General features: G+C 55.0%; 1 protein-coding gene and 1 long non-coding RNA gene across 2 annotated transcripts; one reads left to right on the top strand and one right to left on the bottom strand.

Moving 5' to 3' along the window:
* Nucleotides 1-1,840: 1,840 nt before the first annotated feature.
* Nucleotides 1,841-8,120, top strand: MESD (mesoderm development LRP chaperone). The gene is made up of 3 exons (XM_073227099.1): nucleotides 1,841-2,087; nucleotides 5,304-5,536; nucleotides 7,129-8,120. The coding sequence occupies exons 1-3, from the start codon at nucleotides 1,887-1,889 to the stop codon at nucleotides 7,379-7,381; spliced, it is 687 nt and encodes a 228-aa protein (XP_073083200.1). The 5' UTR covers nucleotides 1,841-1,886; the 3' UTR covers nucleotides 7,382-8,120.
* Nucleotides 8,121-11,087: 2,967 nt separating this feature from the next.
* Nucleotides 11,088-13,615, bottom strand: LOC140847276 (uncharacterized). Its single transcript, XR_012127112.1, has 2 exons — nucleotides 13,478-13,615; nucleotides 11,088-12,866 (listed from the first exon to the last, which is right to left on the bottom strand). It is a non-coding gene; the product is annotated as an uncharacterized lncRNA (long non-coding RNA).

The raw sequence follows: 13,615 nt of genomic DNA, 5'->3' as shown, positions 1-13,615 counted from the left end.
TAAACAGAAGTGTTGTGCGAAATGTCCAAGTAGGCTGCTTAAAGGAAGCTGACTCCACTGAAATGTATGTTCCTTTTGGCCTTCCTTCCTTCCTCTGGATGAAAGTCATCTTGATGGCTGGAGCACCAGCAGCCATCTCAGAACTTGTGGTGACTTTGAGGATGGAAGCCACAGGCCAGTGTGATGGATCAGGATGAGAAAGGGGCTGTGTGCCAGGTATCTCGGGAGCCACAACACTAGCCCTAGATGCTTAATTTTCCAGCTGTTCCTGTGAAAAAAAAAAAGTCAAACAATAACAACAAAGCCCTCTATCTTGTTTAAGCCACTTTTTATGGAATGGAGTTGTCTGTTACATGTAGTCCATTAATTCTATCCAAGCAGGGTGTATCAGTGGGCTAGGGCTTCCATAATGGAGTACTAGAGCCCAAGTGGCTTAAACAGAAACCGACTTTCTATATGGAGGTTGGAAGTCCCAGCTCAAGGCGTCAGCAGGGTTATTTCCTGCTAAGGCCTTGCTCCTTGGCATGTAGAACACTGTCTGCTCCTGTGTCCTCACTACACAACTGTGTCCAAATTCCCTCTTCTCATAAGGACACCAGTCTTGTTGGAGTAGGAACCCCCACAACAACCTCACTGTATCTTGATCACCTCTCTATAAAGACCCTGTCTCCAAACACAGCCACATTCTGAGGTACCTGGGCTTAGGACCTCAACCTATGAAGTTTGGGGGAGAGGGGGATACGATTCAGCCTGCAACGCAAGGCTGAATAAAGAGGATCATCTTGGCTTTTGGCTTTTTTTTTCTTCCTGGTAATAGAAAAATTGGTAATAAATACCTGGCAATAGGGTAGTAGAGAAACACACCAATGGTATGTCAGAACCAAAGCATACCATCCAGCAGTATAATCAAAGTTCATCGTGGGAAACACTTGGAGAGCCAGCAGGCTTGCCAGTCTGTACGGCATGCGGACACAAACGCATACGGATACAGTGGCACCATTTCGGAGACACTCTGATACTTGCAAATGTGTAGGAAAATGTGCCCGACGCGCGACCCGAGGGATCTTCCTGGCCGGCCGCACGCGGGAGAAGGCGGGCCTCGAGCGGGGAGCGCACCGGAGCCCCCGGCGCCGCCGGGCAGAACCACCAACTCCGCGGTGCCCAGGGCGCCACCCGGGGACCAGGCGAGGAGCGGGTGGACGGGCGGCTGGAACGCGTAGGGGGTGGAACCCGCGGCACTGCCCGGGTCGGGGCCGACATGGGACCAAGAGGCGGGGTTTCCGGAGCCGAGGAGGCAGGAAGCTGGCGGGGCCGGGCCGGGGCGGAGCCTTGGTAGGCCGACGAGGACCGAGAGGCGGACCGGAGCGCGTAGGGGGCGGGCCCCGCGGGAAAGGGACGGGGCGTGGCCAATATTGCCGGGAGGCGGGGCTTCCGGGGGCGGGGCCTGATCGGCTGACGAGAGCCGGGAGGCAGGCTGGAGCGTGTAGGGGGCGGGACCCTCGGGACGGACCGGGGACGGACTAAGATGGTCGGGGGGGCAGGGCTTCCGGAGGCGGGACCTGGTCGGCTGGTGAGGGCCGGGAGGTGGGCTGGAGAGCGTAGGGGGCGGGAGTCGCGGAACCGAGGGCGTGGCTAAGACGGCCGGAGGGCGGGGCCTCCGGAGGCAGGCCAGAGCGCGTAGGGGGCGGGACCCGCGGGACGGACCGGGGGCGGGGCTAAGACGACAGGAGGGCAGGGCTTCCGGAGGCGGGCCGGAGCGCGTAGGGGGCGGGACCCGCGGGACGGACCGGGGGCGGGGCTAAGACGACAGGAGGGCAGGGCTTCCGGAGGCGGGCCGGAGCGCGTAGGGGGCGGGACCCGCGGCGGCGACGGCGGGCGACGGCAAGATGGCGGCCTCCGGCTGGGCGCGCTCGGCCGCGGTCCTCCTCTGTGCATCCAGCCTGCTGGTGCTTCTGCCGCCGCCGAGGGCCTACGCCTCCGAGGGCCCGGCCCGCACGCCCGGCGAGGCCGCCGCACCGGCCCGCAAGAAGAAGGACATTCGCGACTACAACGATGCGGACATGGCGCGGCTGCTGGAGCAGTGGGAGGTGCGCGGCGCTCCCGGCCTCTTCCACCCCCCGCCCCGCCGCCCGCCGGTGCCCCAGCCCGCAGCCCCCGGCCCCGCGCCCTCGGCCGCTCGGCCCGCGCTCGGCCCCGCCGGTGCGCCTGCCGCACGCCCGGCGGCCGATCCCGCTTGGGAGGGAGACCTTCCCACCCAGAGGCCGCGGGCGGAGCGGTCGCGGGCCCGGGGGTCGTCCCGCCCTCCCGACCAGCGGGTTTCCGCCTTCCCGTCCCGGCGGAGCGCCCGGAGCGCGCTGTAGTTTCGTGGGAGGCCTTATTTTGGTGGCGGGGCGGTAGCAAGGCTGATGGCCGCCTCGTGGGACCCGCGTTTTTCACTTCAAGGAGCGGGGGCTGCCTCTTGGGAGCGGGCTTTCTCGTTGCTTGAGTGCCCCGGGGCGCGTCGTCACCGGCAGCGGGCAGCGGGCCCCCCGTGGTGGAGGTCACTGACCAGAAGCACGGGGCTGCCTTCCGGCCTTCCGACGGGGGTTGCTTTGTCTCGGTTAAGTTTTAGAGCTCGTGCAGTAGTCAGAAACTCGGCTTCTCACTGTGGCCTCAGGTTCCTTACCTGCAAAATGGGATTTTCCTGGAGGATTCCTTCCAACACTGATGTTTTATTATTTTGTGGTTATCTGTGTGTGTGTGTGTGTTTGATAGAGGCTTTCGGACGTGAGTTTAAAAAGCCGTCTGATGCTTTGGACTAGAAGAGAGCTGACTGGTATTTTCAAGTTTATCTGCAGTTGATGGAACGACTGGGGTAGATTCGAGAGTGTGCCGGCCGCTAACGCAGAGGGTCAGCGTGCAGCTGTTCCTTCCCTTGCTGTCTCTGCAATCTCCCGCCCTCTTTTCGGACCCTAACAAAGTTTTCGACGCCCGCCACCCCCAAAGCGAGAATACCATCTCGTGAGGAAATCCTGCCGTGGAAATACCCAGGCCCTGAGCTAGACCAGAAAAAAAGGTGCTGCGAGGTGAATAAGGGATGCAGGCAGCAGGAGCGGTAGACTATAAAAATAACCACAAAGCACAAGTTGCCCGTGCTGTAAAAAGAAAGTGCAGTTGGAATCTCAGCGGGCTTCGGGGTCTTTTTGCAGGGAGGAGATGGCATCAGAGCAGCAGCAGCATCGCTGAGGATGGAGCGCGTGGGAACTGGACAGAGGGGTGCAGATAATAATAGACGGGGCTCTGTTCAGACCTCTTAAGCCTGGGAATTTCGACTGGCAGAGAGCTTGTCTGTTTGAGGTGTTAGTAGTACCCACCTCGGAGTCGTTCCAAGAATTGACTGAGGAAGCAGGGGGAGGAATGAGGCTCGTGTGCCGTGTGGTCATGGAGGGGGCCTTGGGGGTCCCTTGCTGCCCGGTCCTCTGCAGGCGTCGAGGAGCAGGTGCAGGTAGCGAGCGGGGCCGGGTGGGGGCCCAGGCCTGATGGAGATACAGATCCCATTCCGAGCTCTGCCTTAGATTCTTTTGTTCTCATCTTTTATTAAAAATACTTTGAATCCAGTATGTTGTTATTAGTGTCTTGAGCCTGGGCCCCTCAGTGATTTGTAAAAAAGACCAAGTAAAAGTGATATAGGAGCTTTTGTTTCATTTTAGTGTTTTTTTGTATTTTGTAACGGCTTTATTGAGATATAATTTACATGCCTTATGATTCACCCACTTAAGATGTATGTTTCTGAAGAGTTTTGCAACCATTTCCACAACAGTTTGAGGATGTTTTCATCGCGCAGCCCCTGTCAGCTGTCCCCCAGTGGCTCCCAGGCTCCGTCCCGCTCCAGACAGCTGCCGGCCTGCTTTCTGCATCGGCGTCTGCCTGCTCTGGACACTTCTTGTCACTGGAGTCCTGTAATGCACAGGCTTCTTTTCATTGACCAGAACGCTGTCAAGGGGCATCCATCTGGTGGCATCTTCCTTTCGTTGTGGGAATTAGTGTTTTCTCCAAGGAACTCTGCTTCTTTTAAGTATTTTTAATACATCTACTTACCTGTCTTCTGTTTATTAGTTGGCAGACTTCTGTAAGCAGAATGTATTCATTTCTTTACATCAGTATGGACTCAGTGGTTCTTACTGTATTGCGAGAGTGATAAGTCATTCTCTGTTTATTTTGATTTTCAGATTATTCCCGATCAGGCTCATGTGCACTGCTCCCTGTTGGTGTCTGTGCCCTTGTGATTTGTCCCATGATCGTTTGAGCACTTTCCTACTTTCTGATAGAAGAAGACATTCCGGACTCATCTGTTTCCTTTGCTGGAATTAGCCTTTTCTTTAAGGAACTCTGGAAAAAATACTTAGATTCTTCTCTTAGGTGCATCTATCAATCTACCTATCTACCTAATTAGAAGTCACGAATTCTTCTGATGCCTCCAGGTCCAGCCTAATGCCACGGGGTGCGCTCTCCCCTCTGCGTATTTGTGATTCCCCTTGGCAGGGTGAAGAGCCCAGCTCTCCTACCCTCGGTACCTTTGCTGCTTTCTCAAGCTTAGGCTTTGCAGGTAGAAGTTTCAGAATTGCTGGCTCACACCACAGCAGAAACCAAACCCTCTAACGAGAATTATTTGTTTATAGTTTGCATTTTTTAGATGAAATTGATATACATGAAATGCAGATTTTAAGAGTTTTGACAAAAGGTTACATCTGTGCTACCCACATCCTTGTCATGATATAGAACATTTCCATCACCCCAGAGAGTCCCTTGTCCCTTCTCAGTTCCCCTCGTAATGCCCTCCCAGACGCAACCACTGCTGTAATTTCTGTCATCCTAGATTAATTTTGCCTATTCTTGAACTTCCCATAGCGAGTTGTGTAGCAAATCTAATCCTGAACCTGGCTCTGTCGCAGTTTAATTCTTTTGCGATCTGTTGCCTGTGTCATCGTTGCTGTGTAGTGTTTTTCATTGTATCACCAAACCTGAATGGGGCCGTTTCTACAATCTTCCATTCTGGGTAGGTTCTTTGAGAGGGAAACGGCTGGAAACCTATCACATGGGGGCTGCCTGTGCTTGGTGACCCTGAGTAGCAAAACTTTGATGGGCAGCTAAAGTGCTGACGGGAATTGGATTTGGTGTGAAAATCACATAGAGGAGGAAACCCCTGGGCGCCCTTCCACTCTTAGTTGGGTCACCAGCCTGCACCTGACGGGCACAAGCTCTTGCTGCGTCCGGGGCAGGTCCTTCCTGACGGTTCTCGTGCTTCTCCCCCTTGCCCCCCGTAGAAGGATGATGACATCGAAGAAGGCGATCTCCCAGAGCACAAGAGACCCTCAGCCCCCATCGACTTCTCACAGATAGACCCGGGCAAGCCCGAGAGCATCCTGAGAATGACCAAGAAGGGGAAGACGCTCATGATGTTCGCCACCGTGTCGGGGAGCCCCACGGAGAAGGAGACGGAGGAGATCACCAGCCTGTGGCAGGGCAGCCTCTTCAACGCCAACTACGACGTGCAGAGGTGAGGCGCCAGGGCCCTGCTGGGGCAGGCGGAGGCTGCCTGCCCGCTGAGCCCTGGCAGGCTGTCCTTCCCGGGCCCTGGGCCTTTCCTACTCGGGTGTCCTCTGTCACACTGCTTTATTCCTAATTTATTTTTAAAGCGGAACACTCGTTACCGGTTAAGGCCAGTAAGTTGCTGTTCCGCACAGCTCATCAGTTCCCAGAGTCCTGCTGGACCTTGTGTCCTTAGCCTTTATGTCACCCGAGTAGACGGTGTGCAGCTTGGCCCCAGTGGGGAGGGGGTGTCACAGCCGGACTGTGTGCTTCCTGTGAGGCCGTGGTCACACGGGCAACGCGCCCAGTCTCCTAACAGGCCCCCGAGTTACGGTGAGGCGTCCAGCTTCTGCAGCTCAGGATGGTCCTGAGGTGCGATTTAAGGAATTTCTTTTCGCCTCCTAGTAACAGTTCTGAAGTGGAGGGTCTTTGTGCCTTTGCTTAGGAAGTTGAAAAGGAATAAAGAACTGAAGGGATGCTGAGAGCCGGGGTGACAGCGAGCTTTCGTTTGCTGAGATGGACACTTAGGGAAGCAAATGAGTGTTTCGGTGGCCCTGGTCCAGCACTAGCCCCCATCTTGAGTGGGGGGGGTGTCCTGAACAGAAGGGGGTGGGAGTGCAGCCCTTCAGGAACGGAAGACTCGCGCCTCCCGGCCACACTGGTGGTCCCCCTGGGCCTCACGCTCTTCCTTGTTGCTCCTTGGGACACACCGTGTTGAAGGTGCGTGTACGTGGGCTGCTCTCTGATAACCTCTGGGTCAGGATTTCTGGCTGGCATCTGAGTGTCCTCATAGCCCCTTGTGGGTCCTTCCTGTGACCCGGTCTAAACCAGAAGTCCTCGGTCTTTATCAACAGGACTTTGTCAAGTGGCACCTTCAGTGGGCGCCTCGGAAAGTAACACAGGTCCGACGGCACCTCCTGGCATCCCCAGCGGCCCCTGAGATGCGTCTGCAGTGTTCCAGGGAGCCCCCTGCGCTGCTCAGCACCAGCACCACCACTCCCCCCGCCACACCCCACTCTCCGGCACGCCCAGGTTCTGTCTGTGTCGATTGAGCCGAGGGGTTAAATAGTTCAGTTGGCTGTACGGGGAGCCCTTGAGCAGCGTGGGTTTGAGCTGGGCTGGTCCATGTATATGTGGGTTTTTTAAATAAATATATTGGAATTTTTTGTGGAGACTTGCAACAATTTGAAACATTTTCTTTTTTCTAGCTGACTCTGTTAGAATACAGATACCATACAGAATACCTGTTAATTGGCTTTATGTTACAGGTAAGGCTTCCAGTGAGCAGTAGGCTGTTAGTAGTTCAGTAATCGGGAGCCAGAAGCTATACAGGGATTTTCAGCTGTGGGTTTCGGCACCCCTCACCCCTGCATTGTTCCAGGGCCAACTGTATCCTCACACATTCCATGTCAGTAGCTACTAGGTCTTGGAAAGTACAATTTTTTGTTCTGTATTCATGTAGAACTTGAATTATTTCACGGTAAAAAGGAGTTGTTTGAAGTGCAGCAAATGGCTCTGCGCCCTCTCTGCTGTGTGCTGACCGCCGCCCTGTCTCTGTAGGTTCATCGTGGGGTCAGACCGCGCCATCTTCATGCTGCGTGACGGGGGCTATGCCTGGGAGATCAAGGACTTCCTGGTCAGTCAAGACAGATGTGCCGACGTGACTCTGGAGGGACAGGTGTACCCCGGCAAAGGAGGAGGCCCAGAGAAGAATAAAACGAAGCGGGAGAAGGGCAGGAAGAAGGAGGGGGACCCTGAAGCTCGGGCCTCCAAGGAGGACAACCGAGCCAGGGGTGAAAGAGAAGACCTGTAGTGGGGCAGCCGGCCAGGGGCGTGGGGGGGCCGGGCACCTGCGCACCCGTGGGATCCTGGCCAGTTTGTGGTCAGTGTAAGTACATCACCGTTTAAAAGCCTTGACATAAGACAAGTTTGTCACTAACATTGAACATGGACAAATGGGAGTTCACTATAAAATCACATCTGGGGAACACCTGGACGTGCCACTTTCCCCATGACACCTGGGGTCCCGGACACTCCCGTGGCCCCGCTGTGCCCACTCTGCGCCGGTGGCCTGCTGTGCCGTCTGTTAGCCGAAGGGCACCAGGTTCTGGTCAAACTCCTGAGACTCTCGACTTAACAAATCGGCTCTTTGTGCCGCAAACATCATCCTCATGGGTGTGAACGCAAAATGTGCCACAGGGACTCTGGCATCTAAATACTCAGTCAAGACGCCAGGGTGTGTAAATCCCGAACCTATGCAGAAATAATGTGACTTGGAAATCCTTAGTTTTACTTTGAGTTTCTTTGACTTGAATCCCTCTTGCCAAAGAGGACTCGGTGTCAGTCAGGTTTATGTGGTCTGTGAAGTCCAGGGGTTCCGTTGTGTGTCCTTATTTAGGAAACGGTAATGCTGGTGTTGGGGTCCGTGTTTTCCTTTGATGTGATGGTTTTGAAGGGTGTGGGTTGGGAGTTGGCAGAGTCCTCCGCAGCGTGGCAGAGGACTGGGAGCCTCGTGTGCTTATGAACACCTTTGATAAAGTGCCTGAACCGGTGGTGGTCTGTGTAGTAGTAACGTGTCGCACCGCTATTAACCTCCGAGTTCTGCTCCTACGTCAGCGTCTACTGTGAGTCAGTCACGGAACTTAGAAGGTGTCAGTTTTGAGAACTAAAATTATGTGTAAAAAATTTCATTGTGATTTTAACAAAAGCAGCACATGTACATGGTTAGAAAGTGTCTCTCGTACTGAATGGTACAGAATGAGAGGTCTGCCTGGTCCCAGGGGAAGCGACTATTAATTTGTTTCCAAAAAGAAAAGGACACTTAGCCACTTACAGTGACGTGTGTGCTTTGGCCTCACGGCATCTGCTTCCCTTCCCTTGGTACCACACTGCCCTCTGATGCAGCACAGCCTCTCCGAGTCACGTCTGTGCTCTGGACAGGAAGTTTGCCCTGCAGGCCCCCTGCCTCCAGGCCACCCCTGGGCCTCAGGAAGGGTGCTGTGGCTTCTCTGCAGTTTCACCCGAGGGTGGAGCCGGCACCAGCCTTGGGGAGAAGCAGGGCGCAGGGGGCCTGGTCAGGGACCGTGACGCATCCTAAGGGTCCTGTGCCCCTGAAGTCGGCTGGGTCTGAAGCCAGCATGTCCCTAGGTGTTCCCAGTGTTCACTTGGGACGGCCCGGGTCTCTGCCATCTGTAGCCAGCACGGATCAATCACTGGATCGGGTAACCGCATTAACTGAACAGAAGGTAGCACTCCCTGCGCACCGCCCTGGGCCTCGTTTCCACCACACGTCTTCCCACGCCAGGCTGTGCCTCGGCTTCCTGTGCGCCGCGGCCGCCCCAGTGTTCCCAGAGTGTCCATCACATGCTGGCACTGCTAGGTGCCGGGGACAGGGTGGTATGGCCCTGCCATCGGAAGCATAATGATTTGGTGAGGAAGGGCCAATATGATCAGATAGGAGGTAAGTGGCAGCTGGTAGATGAAAGTACCCAGGGCCCAGAAGTGGGTGGGGACCTCCCTGCAGCAGGAAGAGGAGAGGGGGCCCTGAGTGATTCAGGCAGAGGCTCTGTGGTTAGAAGTAGCAGAGGAGGGGTGGTGGAACAGCCAGTGACCAGTGAGGAGATGGGGGAACTGCCCAGGGCCAGGCTCAGAGAGAAGAGGCAGACAGGTTTCTCAGGAATGTGGGATGCCCTGAAGACTTCCAAGCTGCAGTCGGGCGGGAACGAGAGAGAACCCAGTCGGCACCTGGCTGCACGGAAGAACTGGGAAGGCGCACCAGTGGGTGTGCGAGGCAGGTCTGGAGGGTGTCTGAGGAGCTTGGGCCAGAGTTGAAGGCGGCCCGCATTAGCAGGGTGGTGGTATGGTGGGATCGCCCATGGGTTACCTGCACGGTCCCACAGGGTACAGGACCTTGGCTGCCCTGTAGCCGCCACCCTGGAGGGGACGCCCACAACAGCCATGCAGAGACATGCTGGGCAGCCCCACCTGTTCGGCCCCAGCTCTGTCTTCCCAGTCCAGGTGCCAACACAGGAGCCTTCCGCGCTTCCAGCCCAGCCTCAAGACACCCCCACCATGCAGGCAGCAGAGAGGAGCTGCCCCAAAGCCATCCGACTCATTAACAAGAGACAGTCGTGTTTCAGGGAGGTGGGGGGTAGACACCTACACGTGGGCCGAGGGTCACTTTTTCTGCTTCAGTGTCTGTTGATGTAGTAACGCTTGCACAGCGTCTTTTAGGACTGTCAGCTCTGAAACCCAAGAACTGAATCAGGCAAACACCTGCCACCCTTCATCCTCATGCCCTCTGGTTTGTGATGGTTATGCTGCAGTTTTTAGTACTTCTGGTGGTTTCATTTATAATGTCAGACTCCTTTTACTTTTTTCATTAAACCAAATTGGATAATACATATTAACCCCTGTCAATGGGGGAAATTCACGAACTTTCTGTCTCCCTGATTCTGATTCTTGTTTTATAGTTTAACAGTACAAATAGTTACATCCATTGCTCCACTGACACAACTGAGGCCAGCTTTATCTTTCCTCTGGAATGTACCTGCTTTTTCCATCAGATTATCCAGCATCCCTTCCTCATTCCTGACATTCAGGAATTTTACTAGGAAAGCCTTAGCGTTGATTTTTTGGAATTTTTTTTTTTTGTCTCCTAGAATGTGGTGTGCCATTTCCAACTGCGTATTCAGTTTTGAGTTGTTGCATCATTTTGGAAAGATGTATCTTCTATTAGTAACTTATTTTTAGTTTTGTGTTGGTGTTTAGGCACCAATTTTTTTCCTAAACTCTGAAGTGAGTTTTTTAATATTGAGGTACATACAATAAAATGCACAAATCTTAGTGTACAGATCTATGAATTTTGACATGGATACAATCACTGAGCTGTTTTTATTACTCAAAAAGTCCAAATGGAGAATCTCCACCTCGGTTTTTTGTTTTTTGCCTGTATTTGTGTGTATGTTCTTTTGCTTTGTCCTAATTGCAAAATGTTTGGCGAGATGCCACAACTTTGTTTTTTCCCCTGTGTTCATGCTGAGCAGACACGGCTTTTCCAGACCTTGGCCTCCAGCGTCTATTTTAGGTGAGTTCTGACCCTGTCCCTCCTTATCTGAGCCGCATATCCCTGGATTCAATTGCAGTTCAAGAGCTGGTAGTGCTTTCAGCTTTTCCATAGCCGAGCAGTAAAGGGAGGGGGGTGCTCAGGCAAGGCCATTACTGGGCAGGTGGACTCTGTGTCCTAGACAAGGTGGCCCTCCTCCCCAGAGGGGGACCGAGCAACCGCCTTCCTAGGAGGTTGACTGTCCGGCCTTCAGAGTTCAGATTAGCTGTGGGCCTCTGTCCCTTGGCTCCCCAGGGAGGGTCTGGCTGGAGGGCCCTTTGCTTTGCTCGTGTCTAATAGCCATTTTTTTCTGCTGCTCCTGCCAAAGGACAAGCCGTGCAAAATGCCCTTTTGGCCGGCGCAGGCCTAGGACGAGGGGAGGCACACAATATAAGGAGCATCACAGAACTCAGTATCCAAGATAAAAGTTTTAATGCTGGATTTAAAAAATGAAGTTCGTGTCAAAGATAACGGGTGAGCAGAAGATAAAAATGTTAAAAGCGGTGGGACAGAGCAGGGCGTAGGGCGGGCAGTGAGGCCCAGCTCTGCAAGCGGGGCGAGCCCACGACCTGAGGCCAGCTGACTGGTTAATGCTGCTTCGTGTTTTAAAGTTCACATTCCCTGGCTGCCCAGGTTCTTTCTTTCCGAGGAAGAACAGAAATGCTTCTGTTACTCAAATAATGACAGGGATGTTAAGAGAGCTCTATAAAAGGAAGAAATTTATCTACCGGCACCGTCCCAGCTATCCAGGGTGTTTTCATTTGACCAGCTTCCTTTCAGGCCATTATCTCCAACCTTCATATTGACAGAGTCGCAGTCAGAACAGAAACACGATTTGTGTTCAGCTAGCCCTATATTGCAGTGAAGTTTCCACTGTGCTGCGTGGTCTCCATGTCCAACATTCAGTGGCCATGTGATACTCGCATCCTTTCACTGTGCCCGGATTGTGCCCAACATGCTGGTGCCATGGAGAAAGCCGGGCCAGACCGCGGTTCCAGGCAGGGCCCTGGGACTTTAAAGGGCATAAGCCTGGTCTGTGTCCCTGCCGCCATCCCTGTCTCCAAGGCGCGGCCCCGGCAGGCCGAGTGACTCTCACTCCCTGGGGTGGCCACGGCCATTTGGGGCCAGAAGCGATGTCGGCCCAAGGGCACCATGCACCAGGCTGGCAGATCAGATCCTCTCTTGGCAAGAGACTGAAAAATTTGGTAGCTGAGTCATTTGCAGTGGAACCACCAGAATGAAGGTCTTAGAACTTCTGTTGGTGATGATGTTTCTGTGTCTGCCCGGAGTTTCCGACCTCCTGGGTCTTGATTATTCAGGCTGTCCCTGAATTGTGAGAGCTCTGCATCCTTCTAATAAACTTTTCAGAACAGCCATTTGAAGAGATTGCTGCCTCGGCTCCCCCGCCCCCCCTCTAACTTTTCTTACTCTCTTTATCCATCTGAAGAGGTGAGAAATGAAGCACAGATGTAAAGCCGGGGCATGGCTGCTCTCTTCATCTATTACATGGAAAGTAGCTCACTTCTCCCCATAAGACTAGTCTTTCAGTGTCAGTTTCAAGATCGTTGGAACACAGGACTGGCTCTTGTATTTTATTTCCAAAAAGATTTTATCAACTCACACTGTTACCAGCAACATATAAGCTGACCCATCAATTCTGCCAGAAACTCACTCAAATTAAGTCATTTAAAAATCCATTAATGTATTTGTTTGAGAATATTTATTGATCACCTGCATGCCAGACATAGTTCAGTAGATATTAAACGTTATTTTAATTTCCATGTTTACCAGTGTGGTTTCATTTTCTCTGGGATTAATAAAAATCAGCTCCTCCTGTGAAAATTACTTTTTCTTTTACCTCTCATTCTGTTGGTGGCCTCTGCTAAGGAAAAAATCTTGTACAGGACACTCATTAAACATGGCAAAGCGGAAGACGTCTCGGGACGGTCGCCACAGGGGAAAGAGCCTGCGAACTGGGCCCCGCGCCCAGCAGGGACAGCGGGGGCTGTGCAGGCGGACAGCTGCGCCCACGGGTGGAAAATCACCCGGAGGAGCGCGGTCGGATGTCCAGGGTCGGGAGGTTCTGCGAATTCTTTGCTGGGACAGGGTCACGGGCCGTGGTCAAGGCCTCCTGGAAGGGGGGCTTGTCCGGGGGACGACGGGGCCTTCATCCTCCCCGGCTGTGTGGTCTGCCCTTTTTTGAACCCAGAAATTAACCCCTTGGCTGTGAAACCCGAGGAAACAATGCCTCCCTGTGGCGCGACCGGGAGATACCCGGTGACCAGTGGGTGAGGCCCGGGCCCGGCCGAGGAGCCTTCCTGGGGGGCAGAGAGCGGGCTCTTCGCTTGGGGGGCCTCGCGGGGGGCGGCAGGGAGGCCGCGTCCAGAAGAGCAGGCGCCGAGCTGCACACCCAGCGCAGCGGGGGCCCCCTGGGAGAGGGCGCGGAGGAGGCGAGGGTATCGACGGCCTCTCGCTGTGGACGGCAGGGCCGACCGCGCCGCGCCTCCCCCTGCGCCTGCCCCCGGCGCCTGCCCCCGGCGCGCACGGACCTCACGCGGGGGTCCTGTCCCGCTCGCAGCGCCCGCGGGCGCCCTGCTCGCGGCAAAGGCGGGATCCGGGAGGGGCGCGGGCCTCACAGCGGCGCCCGCCACCTGGCCGCACCCCGAGGGCATCACCCGCCGGCGGCCCCGCCGCACGCGGGCGAGTCTGCATATCGCGGGGCGCCCGCCAGGGGGCAGCAGAGCCCGGCCCGGCCCGGCGCGCCACCCGCCGCCCACCCGCGGGACGCCAGGCGCGCCGACTCACCTGGTGTCCGTCCTCCTGCCAGAAACGGGTGAGAATCCGCAGACGCCCCTCTGCTGAGCTCCTCGCCGACGCCGGCAGGGTTTTCTGACCCGTGCGTACCGCCCCGCACGCCCTGATCCGGGGCGGCAGATGCACTGT

This window comes from Manis javanica, chromosome 18 (assembly GCF_040802235.1).
Source record: "Manis javanica isolate MJ-LG chromosome 18, MJ_LKY, whole genome shotgun sequence".
NCBI classification, from domain to species: Eukaryota; Metazoa; Chordata; class Mammalia; order Pholidota; family Manidae; genus Manis; species Manis javanica.
Note: the sequence above shows the minus strand (reverse complement) of the source record. Positions and strands in the feature narration are given on the sequence as shown.

What these genes read in the sequence shown, in the direction of transcription:
- MESD (XM_073227099.1), top strand. Translation starts at nt 1,887, where the DNA reads ATGGCGGCCTCCGGCTGGGCGCGCTCGGCCGCGGTCCTCCTCTGTGCA. An exon ending in GGCTGCTGGAGCAGTGGGAG is followed by an intron (nt 2,088 to 5,303) that starts GTGCGCGGCGCT and finishes TGCCCCCCGTAG; the next exon opens with AAGGATGATGACATCGAAGA. An exon ending in GCCAACTACGACGTGCAGAG is followed by an intron (nt 5,537 to 7,128) that starts GTGAGGCGCCAG and finishes CTGTCTCTGTAG; the next exon opens with GTTCATCGTGGGGTCAGACC.